The following is an 18,132-nucleotide window of genomic DNA, read 5'->3' as shown; positions in this document are numbered from 1 at the left end:
TAAGCACAATAATTAGCCCTGAGGGTGTGAAAGAAAGCAAGACACACACTCTGCCCCTCAGAGTATTATGATCTTATGTATGCTGTCAGATTAAAAAAAAACAAAATTAAAGAATGTTCACGTTCTAATACAAATATGTTTCTGTCTGTATGCATTGGAAGGGGGTACCTAAGCTTACAACTGTAGGAAGTCAGAAGTATCTCAGAAAAAAATCTTATCCCTATTTATCAGTGGGAAATAGAAATCTAAGCTTAGAATAAAAAACTGGATTGAAGAGATTTCGGAGTTGTCACCATACATAGGTAGTAGGTTAAACCACGTGAATGGATGTGATTGCTATGAGAAAATAAGATAGAAAAGAATCTTTTTTGCCTTTAGTCACTGCATAACCCAAGTGTGTATGTAATACTCTAATTCTTTTCTTTTTACATGTTATGCAATAAAATGTTAGAATACTATTATAACTGCATAAATAACATTTGTTCTTATTTGAAAATGTCTGTCTTATCTTGTTACAGGTAAACTTTTTTGATAATTTGATTTTACAGACTTTTTCTATCATAGCGTTGAAATTGTTCCTTCTACATGATGAAGGAAAGAAATGAATAATAAATGAAAGAAGGACAAGGGGGGAAGAGTACTGAAATTCAGTTATTGAGATTTCTTACATTTAACTTGATTATGGAAAAGTAATAGATATTATTACAGAGTAACTGGAAATTTAACATTTTTCTTTATCTTTACTATAAAGGAATGCTATTTTCTAAAATGTCATATTCAGTCATTAAGAATAAGGAATAGTTCCCTTTATTACATACATATTTAAAAAATAAATTGATTGTTTTGTAAGAATACTACTCTTAGTAAAAAAGTCCAACACAATCATCCTGAGCAAACATCAGAAATTTGCAAGTGCTGAATTTAACCTCTATTTAGCAATGCTTTGGTCCTTTAAGGCATGTTTATGATCTCTAGCTATATTTGATGATATATTTACATGTGTGTATGTATTTTTTCAATATGTATAAAAACAAAAACAAGTAATCCAAAATTACTTAATAATTTTACCTACTTCCTATAGCTTTTCACTATATTGCTTTAAAAAAATAAAGGTCGCGTGTCAGTATTTCTGCTTTTACAAATTTCTCTTGTTGCTTTTAAGCAATTTGATTGTTACATGCCTTGTAGTTTTCTTCTTATAATGCAGGTTTGTTGACTTTCTTGACTCTGGGTTTATAGATTTCATCAGATTTGGATTTTTTTTTTTTTTAACAAATATTGTCTCAGATATTTTCTTTCCCCTTGTTTCTCTCCTCTCTTTGGATAATTCCAATTACACATTTTTATTAGGCCTCTTGAGGTTGTTTCACAGCTCATTGAAGCTCTTTTCACTTTTTTTGCCCAACTTTTTTCCCCTCTCTTTATAATTTTTATATAATTTATATTGCTCTGTCTTCAAATTCTATTCCTCTGGAGTGCCTAATTTGTTAGAAGTTCTTTTGGTTCTTTTTTATATCTCCTTGTCCTTACCTAAAGTGTATAAGCTTTCCTCTGTCATCTTAAACACACCAGTCTGTTTATGTTGATTATTTTTTCCTTATTATGGATTGTATATTATTGTTTCTTTATTTGCCTGGAAAATTTTATTGGATGCCAGGCAATGTGACTTCTACCTTTTTACTTCTTTTGGGTGCTCGAAATTCTTGTATTTTAGTAAATATTTTTCATTTTGTTTTGGAATAAAGTTATATTAACTGAAAACAGATTGTTGCTTTTAGAGCCAGCCTGTAAGTTGTATTAGGTAGGACAAGAGCTGCTTTTAATCTAGGGCAGAACTTATTGTGATGATGGAAGTTTTTTATAAACTTACACTGTCTAGTACAGTAGCTTTTAGGCACATGAAATTTGTTTGGTGAGGCTAAGGAACTAAATTTTTAATGAATTTAATTTTAAAAAGGTGCTATATTAGAATAGAAGTAGGGTACCACATTTGAAAATGAAGGTCTAGGGCTACTTTGGCCTCATTACTGAGGTGATACTCTTCAGAGAACTCCGTTAGGAATTCACTAGGCATCAGGAACACTACATATTATAACCCTCTTTTTAGGACCTGGGGTTGGTCCTCTTACTACTTTTGAGAAGTATTTTCCTTGGCCTTTGGTGGTTTCCTCATATAAAATGCTCATCCGTATGCATTAAAAACCCACGGGAGACACTAGGTCTCTGGAGCTCTCTGCAGATCTCTCCTCCCTGGCAATGTCACCTGAAAACTGCAGCCAACTGCCTTTGTCTTCCTGGGCTCCTAGTCTCTGTCCTCACCTTGGGTGACTCCTGAGTTGTGCCAGTCTGTGGCCTGGGAAACTCAAGGCAGCCTAATCAGCTGTAGAAGTCCTAGGGCTCACCTCTTTAGTTTTCACTCATCCAGGCATCCCTCTCCTGCAGTCCTAATGGCTATTGTCTGAAAACTATTTAATGTACTTTCCTAGTTTGCGGTTATTTCAGGTTGGAGAGTAAATCTGGTTTTTGTTATTTTATCTTGACCGGAAGTGATAATCCAAGCTAGAACAATTTTAAACAATGTTGAGAAAATTTTTTCTTACTGATATCTTTTAGTATTTGGCATTTACTGGGATATCACTGTGTTAAGTTCTTAGCACCTAATGAACTTTACTGGTTTTCTTGATGATGCTATGAATTAATTGTGTGAATTTTTTTTTATTATTTAAGTGTTTCATTCTGACTTCTGTAACTGTTTTGCCATTTGGGGTTGCTTGGTTGTTTTTGTAAGACAGTGAATGTATTGTTGCATCTGTATTTATTGTTTATAGTATTTACAGAATTTCTAAATTTCACAAAAAATGGAACTCTTTAAAAACAGTCTGCAGTTAGGAAGGAGCTCCAGAAATTGAGATCACAGGGATGTTTTCAGACATTCAGAGAAAGCTAAGAGTAGGAAATAATACAAAGCATGCTATTTTATCAATTGATTGTTTCACCTTTTTAACATTATGAAGCAGCATTAGATCATAATTGTGTTAAGTTAGAAAAGTACAAAGAGAATCTATATCAATCGTATCCATTTAGTGAAAGTCATTCTTAATATTAGAACAGTTTTTAAAAAAAACAGTTCATCTAGGTTTTTGGATTTCTTAATGGCCAAATCAGATCATTATACAGTCATCCATTCACTTCATGATTTTTAATAGCATGCCATATTCCAAAGTAATGAAAGAAAACATTAATTCAAAGAGTTTATCTTATTAAAGTCCTTAGTATTTGTTTTTAAGGTATCGAAGTTTCCTAAATTAAAAAGAGCAAAACAAATCTTCATTACCAAAATTTGTTCCTTTCTACTCCTGTTTGTAGAATAAGTCTAATATAATGCTCTAGGATGAGTCCTGAGCTTGAATTCCATATTTGCCATTAATATGTTAGATTAGTAACCTTGCTAAAGGCTGTTTTCTTATTTTGAGAATAATATTCTTTCTTGATACATATGTTGTGAGGACCAAATTACATGTTGGTGGCAAGCACATTAAACTATGCCTAAAGTACAGGAAATTTAGTCGTAATAGTTTTTCATTGCCTTGAGAGGTAATACCACTGTAATTTGTAGTGTTTTCTTAGTATCCTGGCTTATGAACAGTGGTGATTCCCTTACATTGGTATCAGCAAGGAATGGATATTAGGCTTTACCTCATCAATTTCTTCTAAATGCATTTGCATTCTGTCCATATTACTGAAAATGTCTTGTGTAATCTTTGTTTCGAAATATTTGTAGCTTCCTTCTTAATGACTTTGAAAAGCAGTGTATTTTAGGTAATATTTTCTTACAGATACACCAAGTATCACTGCTAAACTAATTAGTGAACAGAAAGATGACAAAGAAAAGAAAAACCATGAAGAGAAAGAGAAAGTTAAGGCAGAAAATGGATTTCAGGACAATTACAGTGTTGTTGTTGCTTCAGGTATGATTTCTTTTTAAATAATCTTGATTTTATTTGGGTTTTTTATAAAATAACATTTATAGAAACTTAATGTAATAAAAAGTATTAATGCAAACGCTTGACTTGTAATGATGTTTTAATACTGGATGTAAAAACATTGCACCTGAAATCCGTTACTCATTGGCACTGTAATTATTACACTTATTTTATATCCAAAACTTAATATAATTCATCAGATACTGAACATCTGTGAATTGTTTAGGTGCTCCATTTAAGCTTGACAGTGTACAGAGAATTGTACTCATACTGTCAGGTGAAGAAGACAACAAAATGGCCAAGATAACTGATCATTTTGGAGGATATTTTCTTTAACATAAGTGAGATGATTTTAGTTAAAAAAAAAAAAAGGTTTCGTATATATTACTTTACTTCTCAAATAGAAGATCTCTGTATTGGTGGAACTTATTCTATATCAGAGAAGAATTAATGTGAGATTTCCTTTACATACTCATACAGAAATACTATCTAGTAAATGGGCAGTCGTCTGTTTCTCAGAGACAGTAGAATTTAGCCTTGTTTTTTACTTTCTTGGAAATAGTTAACAAACGTGAAACCAAAATTCATGGTGTGTCATGAAGGGCAAATAAAATTGGGAGATAAAAATCAGAAGAAACATTTCTCTCTTTTGGCATTAGTTAGGAATGTGATGCTTTTAAAAAATATTGTAGAAATGCTCTTTTATTTCATGAGTGTGTTGGCTCTCTGTAGAATCTTACTGATTCTTTTAGGGCTGAAATCCCAGTCTAAACGGGCTGTGTCAGCTACACCACCTCGTCCGCCATCCAGGAGAGGGAGGACAATGCCTGATAAAATAGGAAGTGCTTCTTCAGGAGCAGAGACCGCCAACAAAATAATTACTGTGCCAGTGTTTCACCTGTTCCACAAACTCTTGGCAGGTAATGTTCACAGTATTTAAAAATAAAAAAAATTTTTTGAAGACATGCAATTACCAGACTCCAGTTTAATCAAGTGCTCTTGATGAGATAAATGAGTTAGTGAGGCTTTATCCGTGTAGTTCCTTGTAAGCAAAATGAGAAGAAAAGGAGTAACCTTTTACATATCCTTTTAAACATTATAATGTTGCATATTTATAGTTTACTAGTTTCCTAAATTTTGCTGTCTTTGTGATATAAAATGAGTAAAAGTAATGTTTTAAAGAGTTCATAACAAGTTGTATAGGAAGCAGTCTGAGGCAGATTTTGATGAATTGGTTATAGTAGTGGAACTCTTTGCTGTACCACTGATAGTTAAGCAATATTTTCTCCCTAGGTGATACATATTCTTTAACCAATATACTTTCCATTGGTTAAGGTGATACCCAGTTTATTTCTATTTTTTTGCTATATTGTTATAATCATATTGCCAGCTACCTTTGAAAGGATTTTCCTTCTTAGCTTTATTTACGTTACTGATTTATAGCACAGATCAACAAAATATGGCCAGTAGACTGGATCCCTCTCTATTAAAAAAAATATTTTTTAAAGTTTATTTTTTTTTAAGATTTTATTTATTTTAGAGAGAGAGAGAGTACAAGCAGGGGGAGGGGCAGAGGGAGAGAAAATCTCAAGCAGACATTGTGTTGAGTGCGGAGCCCGACGTGGGGCTCTATCTCTTGAACCTAAGATCATGACCTGAGCTGAAATCCAGAGTCAGATGCTTAACCAACCACCCAGGTGCCCCTCTGTCTGTAAAGTTTTATTGAAATACGGCTATGCCCATTTATTTGTGTATAGTCCATAGCTGTTTTCATGCCACAGTATTAGATTTAGTAGTTTCAGCAGAGACCGTATAGTCTTCATTGCTTAAAATATTTATTACCTGACCTTTTAGGGAAAAGATTTTGCCAACCCCGGATTTATAGGAATGTTTGTTTCTTTGTTTCTTGCTATGGCTCAGAAGATCTTGGTGTGATTTGGTTGGTGACTAACACTCTCTGTAGACAATATCGTTCACGTGTATCAGAAATAAATTTCTGTAAACTTTCCATGTGCTGATTTTTAATTGTTTTTAAATTAGTGTCAGAATCAGATGCTTAAGGTGCACTTCAGTAAAAACTGTAACTAACTGACTAAATCAAACCAAGTAAATGTCTCCTTCTTGGATTCTAGGTTTAACTTAGTTATGTCATTTTTAGGCCAGCCATTGCCAGCAGAAATGACACTTGCCCAACTCTTAACTCTCCTGTATGACCGAAAACTTCCTCAAGGTTACCGTTCAATAGACCTGACTGTTAAATTGGGATCTAGAGTTATCACAGACCCAAGTCTGTCAAAAACGGACTCTTTTAAAAGGTTACACCCTGAGAAAGGTATGTATGTGATAATTCCTTTAAAATTACAGTCCCTGATCCGAGGAAGTAGGGATTTCTGTAGCTGATGACTTAATTTACTTGATTTTATTTTATCAGGCTAACAAAGTAGTTTTCTTTATGACGGAATTATTTATAAATATAAAAAATTGCTATTTTCGCTAGAAATTAATCTTAATTGAAAGATTTTATGAGCACGTATGCTTTATTATTAGCCTTTTGCATTCTTTAGTAAATTTTAGACTATTTCCTTTGCTCAGTTTTCAGCAGGATTATTTGGGGTATTTTTAGTGTTTATAGAATCTGGTTATGTGTAAACTTACTAATTTTTTGGTTTTCTTTTGTGAGTGATTCAAAGTTAAATCAATATGGTATTTTTAGTTTTCAGTATGAGAAGTTTTTGTTGGTATTCAGTTTTTCGTAATTAGGTACTTCAGAACATGATGTACATTCGTTAGTATTTGCTTTGAATCTCTGCAGACTTTCTTATTTTTACATACAATGTAAGTTACAAATATGCCCTAAAGGACAGTGCTTCTCAGACTTAAAAAATATGCTTATAAATTACCTATAGAACATTGTTAAAATGCAGATTCTTATTCAGTAGGTCAGGGCTGGGACCTGGGATTCTACATTTTGGAAGCTCTTAGATGATGCCAGTGCTCATATGCTAATAACTGTACTTTGAGTAGCAGGACTTTAAGAGGCAAATTCAGAAATCATTTAAAAATTATTGTAGCATCTAGCCTTAAAGATTTGTCTGAATAACCTAAGATATTTATGCTCTTTTGTTGAGTAGAGAGGTGACAATAAGATCTGCTTTGTAAATGAAAGATTATTATAAAAAGAGACCCTTTCTTTTTTTTTTTTTTTTTAAGATTTTATTTATTTGAGAGAGAGAAAGCGAGAGATAGAGCATGATTGCGGGGGCTCAGAAGGAGAGGGAGAAGCAGGCTCCTCGCTGAGCAGGGAGCCCAATGCGGGGCTTGATCCCAGGACCCTGGGATCGTGACCTGAGCTGAAGGCAGACGCTGAACCAGCTGAGCTACCCAGGCACCCCGAGACCCTTTCTTACTTGTTATTTGTAATTTAATTTTCTAGATCATGGAGACTTACTTGGTAGCTGTCCAGAAGATGAGGCTCTCACTCCAAGTGATGAATGTATGGATGGGATATTGGATGAATCTTTACTTGAAACCTGTCCCATTCAGTCACCATTACAAGTTTTTGCAGGAATGGGTGGACTGGCTCTTATTGCAGAAAGACTACCCATGCTATATCCAGAAGTAATTCAACAAGTAAGATAAGATTCCTAATTGAATATATCATTCCATGGCAAAGTCCTTTGTTCTCTTTTTTTTGCTTTTTAAAAAAGCTCACGTGTGTTAACCTTTTGGGAGTACCCTTTCCCTTACAGTCTTTGAGCATCTTTTAAGTCTTTCAAAGGTCAGCCTGTATAGAGCTTTGTGAGAATTAGCTGATACCAAAGAAACGCTGAAGACCGAGCACATATGCCAAGCTCATTACGCTGCAGCATTTACCTTGATTTTATTGGTCATCACACAGTAGCATTTTTATTTCTGTGCTTCTTTAGGCATATTAATTACGGGTATTACTGGAAATGTGAGAGTAAGATGGTAGTGTATACTACTACCCAAATGCATTGCCTTTTTGCTTAACTTTTTTTCCCGTTTTAGGTACGATTTCTATATCAGATAGTTTTAAAAACACACTGCTTTAACCTCTTTACTGTTAATTAATGTTGCTGTTATTGATGTATGTATTTTCATTGCTCTTTTATTAATGAGGGAGTGTGGCTCATGGAAAATTGTAATTACAAAGCACTTTATTGAATGAAGTAGGGAAATTATTCTCTGTAATTTCATGTACTTAGTATATGTATATTAGTTTCCTAGGGCTGCTGTAACAAAGGACCACAAACTGAATGGCCTAAAACAACAGAAATTTATTCTTTTACATGTAGGGAAGCTGTAAGTCTGAAATCAGGTTGTCATCAGACCCATGGTTCCTGTGCAGGCTCTGGGGAAGAATCTGTCCTTGTCTCTTCTTATACACTGGTGGTTGCTGGCACTTGACATTCATTGGCTTACAGCCGCATCAGTCCAACTTCTTCCTGTATTTTCACACAGCCGTCTTTGTTGTCAAAGACATCGAAGACAACTGTCATTGATTTAGGATCCACCCTGATCCATCTGCAGGGACCCTAGTTCCATACTGATGTAGATTAATATATGAATGAATAAATAGGTGGAGAAGAAGGGAACATTTTTACCTACAGTTCAGGGCCAACTAATAAATGTACAAGGAATGATAGAAAACAATAGTAATTATTGTTTTAGGCAAGAATTTTTAAAATGCTAATTCTAATCAGAGTTTGGGGAGAAACAAGATATTTACATAGCCTCAAAGACTCTGTCTGCAGATTCTTAACTAATTACAAAGGATAAAATAGTAACTTCATTTATAAATAAGTAAATGTATGGATGTATGTATCTAACTTTAAAGTAGAGATACTTGGCAGATACCACCATACTCATGATATCATTTAATTTCTGATGTTTGGAAGCTTTTAAAAATAAGTCCCTTTATTGATCCTTTTATTCCTGTATTTTAAAGAGAGCATTTAAAGTCAGGTCTTTAATTTGAACCTGATGTTGAAACACACAAATAGCCAAAAAAATTTTCTTTTTCTCTAGGTGAGTGCTCCGGTGGTAACTTCTACCACCCAGGAAAAGCCGAAAGATAGTGATCAGTTTGAATGGGTGACCATTGAACAATCAGGGGAATTAGTTTATGAAGCACCAGAAACCATTGCAGCTGAACCTCCACCCATCAAATCAGCAGTACAGACCATGTCTCCCATTCCTGCCCATTCTTTGGCTGCTTTCGGATTATTTCTTCGTCTTCCGGGCTATGCTGAAGTGCTACTAAAAGAGAGAAAACATGCCCAGTGCCTTCTTCGACTGGTTTTGGGAGTGACAGATGATGGAGAAGGAAGTAAGTGTTTAGAATTATTAATGAAATTTAACGTAGGACATGTAAAAGTTACTCAGATTAATGCCTATTCTTCCTTATTTCTGTCACAGTAAAGCTACTAGATCATTTGTTCTTGGTAGTTTTGTTCTAATGATACATATAACAAACCCTAAAGAATCTTCATTTTCATTACTTTATTCATTCAAAATGTATTTACTGTCTACAAAACTGCTGGGCACCATCAGAGGCAGCCAAAAATGAAGCAGCTATTTAGATCCTGCCCTCATGTAGCTAATGTTCTTCAGTAGTAGCAACAAGCAGTAGATATAAACCATAGACTTAACAAGTTACAGAAGACTTGCAGAGGTCCAGTATATTGTGAAGGCTCTCAGGTGTGAGACTATTTGCTTACTACCCAGCTATGTGAATGAAGTGACAGAGTAATTTTTTGTGGGGCCTTGAAGGATAGTCTATTTAGGCTGAGATGAGCTAGAAAGAAGATGATTTGAGCAGTGTTTGTGTGCTCAGATTATGTGAGAGACGATAAGTTAGCTGATGAAAATTTGCATAAAAAGCACTGAGAGCTCATTCTAAAAGCTATTATCAATAACGGATCATGGAAAGTCTTATTAAGAACTTCAGATTTTATTCTGAACAGTAATGAAAATTTATTAAAACATATGAACCAAGTCATGATATGATGATAATCTTTCTTAAAGTGAATCTGGAAGCAGTGTTTAGACTAAAGAGAACAGAATGTGGAAAATAACATTATATAATATTTTGTAATGTAATCATATTACAGAATGATAATAAAAAGCTATGGCAATTGTTTCCATTGGGCTGGCAATTTTATTTAATATAAGGGAACATTAAAGAAAAGTAATAAGGTAGCCTAGCAAGTACATTTTCAATCATTTTACCTGTGATTCTTCAGTTAATGACCATTCCATTTGAAAATTAGTAATTGTTCTTAATTTTAAAATCACATGGTTTTGATTAGAGGTGAAATCTGTCACATGCCAGTTAGAATACTGTTAAACCCTTTTAATTAAATATACAAAATATATTTAATCTAATAAAACTGTGAATTTATTCATGGATCCTAGAACTCTGAAGCTATTAAATATTCAAAATACATATTTTATGAAACACATTCTTTTCTTTTGAATTTTCATGTTGATGGGATTCTTCAAAAATGGCTACACTGGGACACCTGGGTGGCTCAGTCAGTTAAGCGTCTGCCTTCGGCTCAGGTCATGATCCCAGGGTCCTGCGATCAAGCCCCACATTGGGCTCCCTGCTCAGTGGGGAGCCTGCTTCTCCCTCAGCCTGCTGCTCCCCCTGCTTGTGCGCGCGCTCTCTCTCTCAAGTAAATAAAATCTTTAAAAAAAAATGGTGACATTATTTTAAATGTTTTTCTAATAACTTACTAAATTACATACTAAATAGTCTTGGTTGTTTGGTTTCATATATAAACTGTATATACCTATTTCAGTAGATCAGGGATTTTTTTTTTTTAAGATTTATTTATTAGAGAGCAGAGTGGGAGGGGCAGAGGGCAAGGGAAAGAGAGAATCTTTTTTTTTTTTTTTTTAAGATTTTATTTATTTGACAGACACAGCGAGAGAGGGAACACAAGCAGGGGGAGTGGGAGAGGGCCGAAGGCAGAGGCTTAACGACTGAGCCACCCAGGCGCCCCAGGGAGAAAAAATCTCAAGCTGACTCTGAGCTGAGATCATGACCTGAGCTGAAACCCAGATGTCCCAGATCAACAATTTCTAATTACTTGACCTAATTCGTTTAAGTAGTAAAGGGATACATTTTATTTTGGCACTCTATCACAAAATGATAGGTGTAACCCTAAGCAGAAAATTGTCTTTATGCCATTTCACCCTTTTTTTTTAGTGACTATACAGTGAATGTTTATTAAAAGTATAATTCTGGTATCCGTTGTCTCATCTGCTTTTCATATAGTGATGGTTTTTATTTTGGTTTGGTTTGGGTTTTTTGCATTTAACATTCTTTTCTAAAGCTAGATGTAGTAGAAAACTATATCACAGACCAAATAAAATAGTTTCACTCTTTCATTATCTGTTCATGGTTGAAACTATTCCCACGGCAATCAGGAACTTTCAGTGCTTCTATTTTAGTTGTTAGGTTTCAGTTCAATTTCTGGTTTATAATAATCTTAATATAGTCTATATTAATATAATTATATGAATATATCTCAACTATTTGTTTACAAATATGATGTCTTAAAGAGGTTTTTCCAGACACTTCTTATTATTAAATTTTCAGATATTCATTTGTGGTCTTTGGGTTGTTTTTTAAATAAATTTAATGATATATGTTATGTTGTCATATAATAATTATTATTTATTATTAATTAATAATCATATATAATAATTTGTGACCCTGTATATTATTCCTTATTGTGTTCTTAAATGTTTTTAATTTTGAGTTCTCTTTTCTTAACCTAGGTCATATTCTGCAATCTCCATCAGCCAATGTGCTTCCAACTCTTCCTTTCCATGTCCTTCGTAGCTTGTTCAGCACCACACCATTGACAACTGATGATGGTGTGCTTCTAAGGCGGATGGCATTGGAAATTGGAGCACTACACCTCATTCTTGTCTGCCTCTCTGCTCTGAGCCACCATGCCCCACGAGTTCCAAACTCTAGTCTCAATCAAGCAGAGGTAGGTTCAGTTTTGATTATTTAGATTATGAAAAAGTTAAGTCAAATTCATGGAGTACAGAATGGGTTTTTTTCTGAAATAATATTTCAGAAGCTCGTGTGCTCCTTTTTGGCTTCTGAAAGGATATTTAAAAGAGAAAATATGAACTAAGTGCTTTCTTCTCTATTAGGCTCTTTTAGAAACCATAAGTTAACCCATCTACTTGAAAACAAAGATTTAATGGCTTAAGCTTCCCCATATACCAGGATATGCTGAATTTATACTGTGATCTCTCATCCTTTTCTTTCTTGAACTTTTGAGAATCATACTATTGAATTGAAGCTTCTAGTTAGTTCAGTAAGAGAAGGAAAAAAGGGAAGAAAAAATAGTCCTCATTATTTGAAGATGATTTGATTATGTCTCTAGAAAACCCAAAAATAATCAATGGTATAAGTGAGTTTAATGAGGATACAGTATCCACGTTCAGTATTTAAAATAAGTTACTTCTGTATACCAGCAAGAAACATAAAATGAACTTTTTAAAGATTTTTTTTAGCATCAAAGAGAGAAAATATCTGTGAATGAATCTAAAAAAATATATGCAAGACATTTATGCATGAAATATGTGAAGTTTTTTTTAAAGAAATACTGGTCTTTCATAAACAGATCTTTGCTCATGTTTATTTCCATGGGCACAGAAAATAGAACAGTTCAATAATATCTCTTATCAAAGTGATCTTTATGTTTGATGGAATTTCTGATTTATTTTGGAGGAAATTGACAAGCCAGTTCTAACATTTTTTTGGGAAATGCAAAGGCTAAAGAATAGCCAAGGCATTTTCAAAGAATAGTAGACCTAGTAGGCTTATGCTGTCATGTATCAAAGTTTATTATTAAGCTGTGGTATTAGTACAAGGACAGATTAGAAGCTGAGCAAACAATAGAGGCTTAATTCCCTGTGTGTTTGGTTATCTAATATGACAACAGTAACTGCAATATAATGGAGTATGAACTTATCAATAAATGATGGTGGCATCACTTAAATGTTCTTGTGGAATAAAATTGAATCTTTAAACCCTAATGTACTCCATATACAAAAATTCTAACTAGATGATAGATTTAAATATGTTATATGTATAAAATATAACAATGCCCTATTACAAAAAGCATACACAGATACCTTTATGATCTTAGAGTAGACAAAGACTTCTTGAAAAGAATACTTAATAACCCGTGAGGGAAAAAAATTGGGAAAAAAACAACTCTGGTAAAATTTAGAACTTTTTTTCATCGAAAACACTAAGGATAGTGAAAAGGGAAGTCACAGAATGGGACACCATACCTAAATCCATATGGGAGACTATAGTTGGGTGTATCTGATAAAGAACTTATATTCAGAATATTTGGAGAGCTTCAAAAATTACAAAAGGAAAAGGAAGAAAGCCCAATAGAAAAATAGGTGAAATGCTACAATGGGCACTTAAAAGAGAAGATGATCTGTTTCATTAGTTACCAGAGAAGTACAAATGAAAACCTTTAATACACTACCACTACACACCCATCAAAAGGTGTAAAATTCCAAAAACCACAATACCAAATATTGTTCTGTCATCATTTGTCAGATAAGTAGGATGGATAAAGTAATGTGGAGACAGTAGAAAGTGATAAAACGTAATACTGTTAGGTAATGAAAGGAAACGGCTACAGCCAACTGCACATAATAGCAGCGATGCATTTCACAAGCACAACTAAAATACCACACATAGTGGAATATATATATATATATACAGCGTGATTCCATTTATATAATGTTCATAATTAGACAAATTGAAACTGTAGTGTCTAGAGTTTCATGCTTAGGTGGTAAAATTATAAAGAGGAGTAAGGAAGTATTGAGTATAAAAAATCAGGATTATAATTAACTTTGTGGAGAAATTGAATGTTTTATCAATAGGCAATGGAGTAGGGGCAATTTCTTATGTGCAGTGATCTAATACTTGACCCGCACAGTTAAATGAGTTTTTGCAGTTCATTAAACTTGTTTTGTGTTTTTTCTTTGTATATGTTATACTTTATAGAATTTTTTTTTTTTTAAGATTTTATTTATTTATTTGACAGAGATAGAGACAGCCAGCAAGAGAGGAAACACAAGCAGGGGGAGTGGGAGAGGAGGAAGCAGGCTCATAGCAGGGGAGCCTGATGTGGGGCTCGATCCCATCACGCCGGGATCATGCCCTGAGCCGAAGGCAGATGCCCAACCGCTGTGCCACCCAGGCATCCCTATAGAATTTTTTAATGAATAACTTTTTATCAATAATGTTACTCTGTTAACTGTTTGTATGGTAATGAAATTGCCATTCATTTAACAGTTTATCTTATAAAATGTGAAAGGTGGCATTTTCGGTCATAGATCCATAAAACTATTTTGCAGGTCAATTTATGAAAGTATTGTACATAGTATTTTTCCTTAGAAAATATTCCCATTAAAGAAAAAGAAAAGCGTTAGTATTACTTTTAAATAACCCTTGAAACTAATCTTAATTGCAAGTGTTTTTTGAGTGTACATCATATATTTAGTGAAAATTCTTTAAAAGAGAATTCTTGTTATAGAATTAATTTTAATTTTACTGTCCACAAAAATAGTAATAAAGAATTGAACTTTACAGAGTTTGAGGTTATGTAAAAAAGCCAGTGATTCTTAAGTAATTTCTTCTGTCTCTATACTGTTCACATTTTTAATATGTCCTCTTTTACCAAAGGAGTTCTGAAAAAGAAACTGAAAATTATTCCTACTAGAAATAGAAGCAATCTTGCTTACTATGATTGAAAACATATGACACTATATCTCCTAAGATATGCTTGTACTGGATTCATCCTAAGGGAAATGTCTCATATCCCTATTTCTTGCATGTTTTCTCTATTTAATTTTGAGTCATTGACTCTGTAGTCTTTATCCCGTCTTTTACTGATAAATATTTTTAAATTTTTATTTATTTATTCTTAAATAGAAGCATTTGTTCTCCATTTTCCCCTTCCCCTAACCCCTGACAACTACCAATCTGTGTTCTGCTCTCTGTATTTACCTACTCTGGGTATTTAATATGAATAGAGTGGTACAGTATGTTATCTTTTGTGTCTGTCTGCTTTGACTTAGCATGGTTTTGAGGTTCATCCACAAAATAGCATGCATGTATCATACTTCATTACTTCTTATGGTTGAGTAATTCTATTGTATGTATATATATATATCACAGTTTGTTTGTATATTCATCCATTGATGAGTATTTGGGTTGTTTTGACTTTTTGGCTCTTATGAATGGTCTTGCTGTGAAAACACATGGACCTATATTTGAGTGTCACTTTTTATTTCTTTGGTTAAATACCTAGGAATGGAATTGCTGGGTCACATAATAATCCTTTATTTAATTTTTTGAAGAGTCCTCAGACTATTTTCTATAGCAGCTAAACTATGTTTGTACTGATAAATATTTTTGAGGGTAAATAAAATCAAATAGTAAGAAATTTTCATTTTTCGTTATAAGCCACAGGTATCAAGCTCTCATAACCCTACATCGACAGAAGAACAGCAGCTGTATTGGGCCAAAGGGACTGGCTTTGGAACAGGCTCTACAGCTTCCGGATGGGATGTGGAACAAGCCCTAACCAAACAGAGGCTGGAAGAGGAACATGTTACCTGTCTCCTGCAGGTATGTTTACAGAGTTGATACTGTCAGAGATAGTAGTTAAATTATTTTTTATATTTGTATTGATTTTCAAGTATTGATGAATATCCAACTCATCCTCAGCTACTTCTATAAAATATATTATGCTCCTTGCTCTCAGTGCATTTAAGATACCACTGGACAAAGATTGTTCTTCCCTACTTATAACTATAAATTTCTTCCCTCTCAGTTAGCTTCTTCACTGAGAGGAAAGTGACAAGGATGAAATTATCTAATAACTGGAACATGTACCTTATTTACCTCTTTCCAGTCATCTTTTGATCTAAAGTGCTGTATCTGGACTCTTAAGGAAGAATATTATTTATATCTTTGTTTCTTATATTGTTTTATGACTTTTCTAGAATCAGGCGAACTTGAACAAATGGAAAGTCCCACAGAACCAGTATGAGAAGGGGAGGTGCTTAAATATTAGTTTTAGTTCCTGCATTAACTAATTGACTAAAATAGGTCAAATCTTTGACCCTTATTATCTGCAATTCTAGAATGATATGCTCATCCTAGTATAAACTTCTAAGATCACTCTCAAAATGTAAACTGAATCTAGTCAGTAAAATAAATAATATCAGAATTGCTGCTAAGTTTTTATGTTTGTGTTCTTAGGTGGATTTTTTTCTATATGTCTGACTGTATACGGTATACCATCATGCTAAAAGTAGACCCTTCTCTTTTGAAAATCTGAAGAAAAGAATATCTTGTATTTAAAAGATAGACAGTGACTGACTTGAAAATATAAACTCTTGGTACTTAGATTGAATATCTTCCAAATGTGGGCTTTTAAAGTATGTGAAGCTAAAATCCATTTTAAACCCAACAATTTTTATTTTTAGGTTCTTGCGAGTTATATAAATCCTGTGAGTGGTGCAGTAAATGGAGAAGCCCAGTCATCTCATGAGAGTCGAGTCCAGAACAGTAATGCCCTTCCTTCTGTACTTCTAGAGCTGCTCAGTCAGTCTTGCCTCATCCCAGCTATGTCCTCTTATCTACGAAATGATTCAGGTAAATCACATTGTTGTTAGTCCTTTGTTGACTTATTTTATCATGTATTAAAATAATAAGTAAAATTGAAGTATTTGGTATTAGTCTTCTCCAGTATATGTAGGTATGAGATTAATGGATGTATTTCTTTCTTTTTTTTTTTTTTTAAGATTTTATTTATTTATTCAACAGAGATAGAGACAGCCAGCGAGAGAGGGAACACAGAGGGGGAGTGGGAGAGGAAGAAGCAGGCTCATAGCAGAGGAGCCTGATGTGGGGCTCGATCCCATAACGTGGGGATCACGCCCTGAGCCGAAGGCAGACGCTTAACCGCTGTGCCACCCAGGTGCCCCTAATGGATGTATTTCTTAAAAATTATTCTGGAGATACTTAGTTGTTTTTAGGGGTTCCTAATTGGATAACTATGTTGTGATCTGTTCTGGAACACAAAATAAAAGTTTTCATTATCCCTTTGTTTTAACCTGTGAAAATACTGTGTTTAAAAATAATGTATGACTAAAAATAATAGGGCAGAGGCTGGCAGCTTCATGCCGCTGTTCTCACCTAAGTATGGTTGATTGAACTTCTGTGCATTTTAATGTTTTTATCAAACACTATATAATTTCAGATGATGGTAATTTGGAGAAAGGCAGATACAAAAATTATTCTGATCCATAGGTACTTGTTAATAAGTACTAATTTTTTACAAAATCAATAATTAAAGTACTGTAGGTACTTACTTTGCCAGTATGCAACTGATAATTGAAACTAGTTATCGTTGTGAAATTAGTTCCAAGAATTGGCATTCTTTTCCCAAATAATAATAATAGAAGTTATATTTTGTTTACAGATATTGCCAAGAAAAACAAGCAATTAACATCTCCTCCTTTTAGCCAAGAACTTTTAGGTTTTTTGTTTTTGTCTTCAACTATCTGTTCTGCTTATCTCTGCCTTTATTCATATTTTTACTTATAAAAATAGACATTTACACATTCAACTAGATTATTAAGGAAGGATAGGTAAGGAAAGTGATGGAAATAAGTCTTGAAGTCTGTTTGGTGCTTGGTAGTTTAATGCACAGTTGGATGGATGGAAAAAGCCACTTGTATTTGAAAAGGGGTAATTGGGGCGCCTGGGTGGCTCAGTCGTTAAGCGTCTGCCTTTGGCTCAGGGCGTGATCCTGGTGTTCTGGGATCGAGTCCCGCATCAGGCTCCTTTGCTGGGAGCCTGCTTCTTCCTCTCTCACTCCCTTTGCTTGTGTTACCTCTCTCGCTGGCTGTTTCTCTCTCTCTCAAAAAATTAAAAATAAAATCTTAAAAAAAAAAATGAAAAGGGGTAATTGCCCCTTATCTTCTACTACCATGGAGTTTATTGGGCTTAAAAACAGATAGTTCTCTAGTCTACCTTAAACTTCTTCATAAA

General features: G+C 33.9%; 1 protein-coding gene across 13 annotated transcripts in view; it reads left to right on the top strand.

Annotated features, from left to right (window-relative positions):
* BIRC6 (baculoviral IAP repeat containing 6) overlaps positions 1 to 18,132 on the top strand; it is a 226,981-nt gene that overhangs the window by 142,085 nt on the left and 66,764 nt on the right. For all 13 annotated transcript variants that reach the window (XR_006781730.2, XM_087863741.1, XM_045809116.2 and 10 more), the window contains 8 exons: positions 3,837 to 3,968; positions 4,736 to 4,903; positions 6,142 to 6,315; positions 7,417 to 7,613; positions 9,033 to 9,333; positions 11,796 to 12,013; positions 15,535 to 15,699; positions 16,563 to 16,731. Coding sequence is in view for 12 of the 13 variants with exons in the window: in XM_087863741.1 (XP_087719867.1) it covers positions 3,837 to 3,968; positions 4,736 to 4,903; positions 6,142 to 6,315; positions 7,417 to 7,613; positions 9,033 to 9,333; positions 11,796 to 12,013; positions 15,535 to 15,699; positions 16,563 to 16,731 (1,524 nt within the window). In the remaining variant the exon portion in view is untranslated. The remainder of the gene's footprint in view (positions 1 to 3,836; positions 3,969 to 4,735; positions 4,904 to 6,141; positions 6,316 to 7,416; positions 7,614 to 9,032; positions 9,334 to 11,795; positions 12,014 to 15,534; positions 15,700 to 16,562; positions 16,732 to 18,132) is intronic.

The sequence above is a fragment of the Ursus americanus genome, chromosome 7 (genome assembly GCF_024610735.1).
Source record: "Ursus americanus isolate L20-20 chromosome 7, mUrsAme1.1.p, whole genome shotgun sequence".
Classification (NCBI taxonomy): Eukaryota; Metazoa; Chordata; class Mammalia; order Carnivora; family Ursidae; genus Ursus; species Ursus americanus.
The sequence above is the reverse complement of the archived record's forward strand: the minus strand, read 5'-3'. Positions and strand labels throughout refer to the sequence as shown.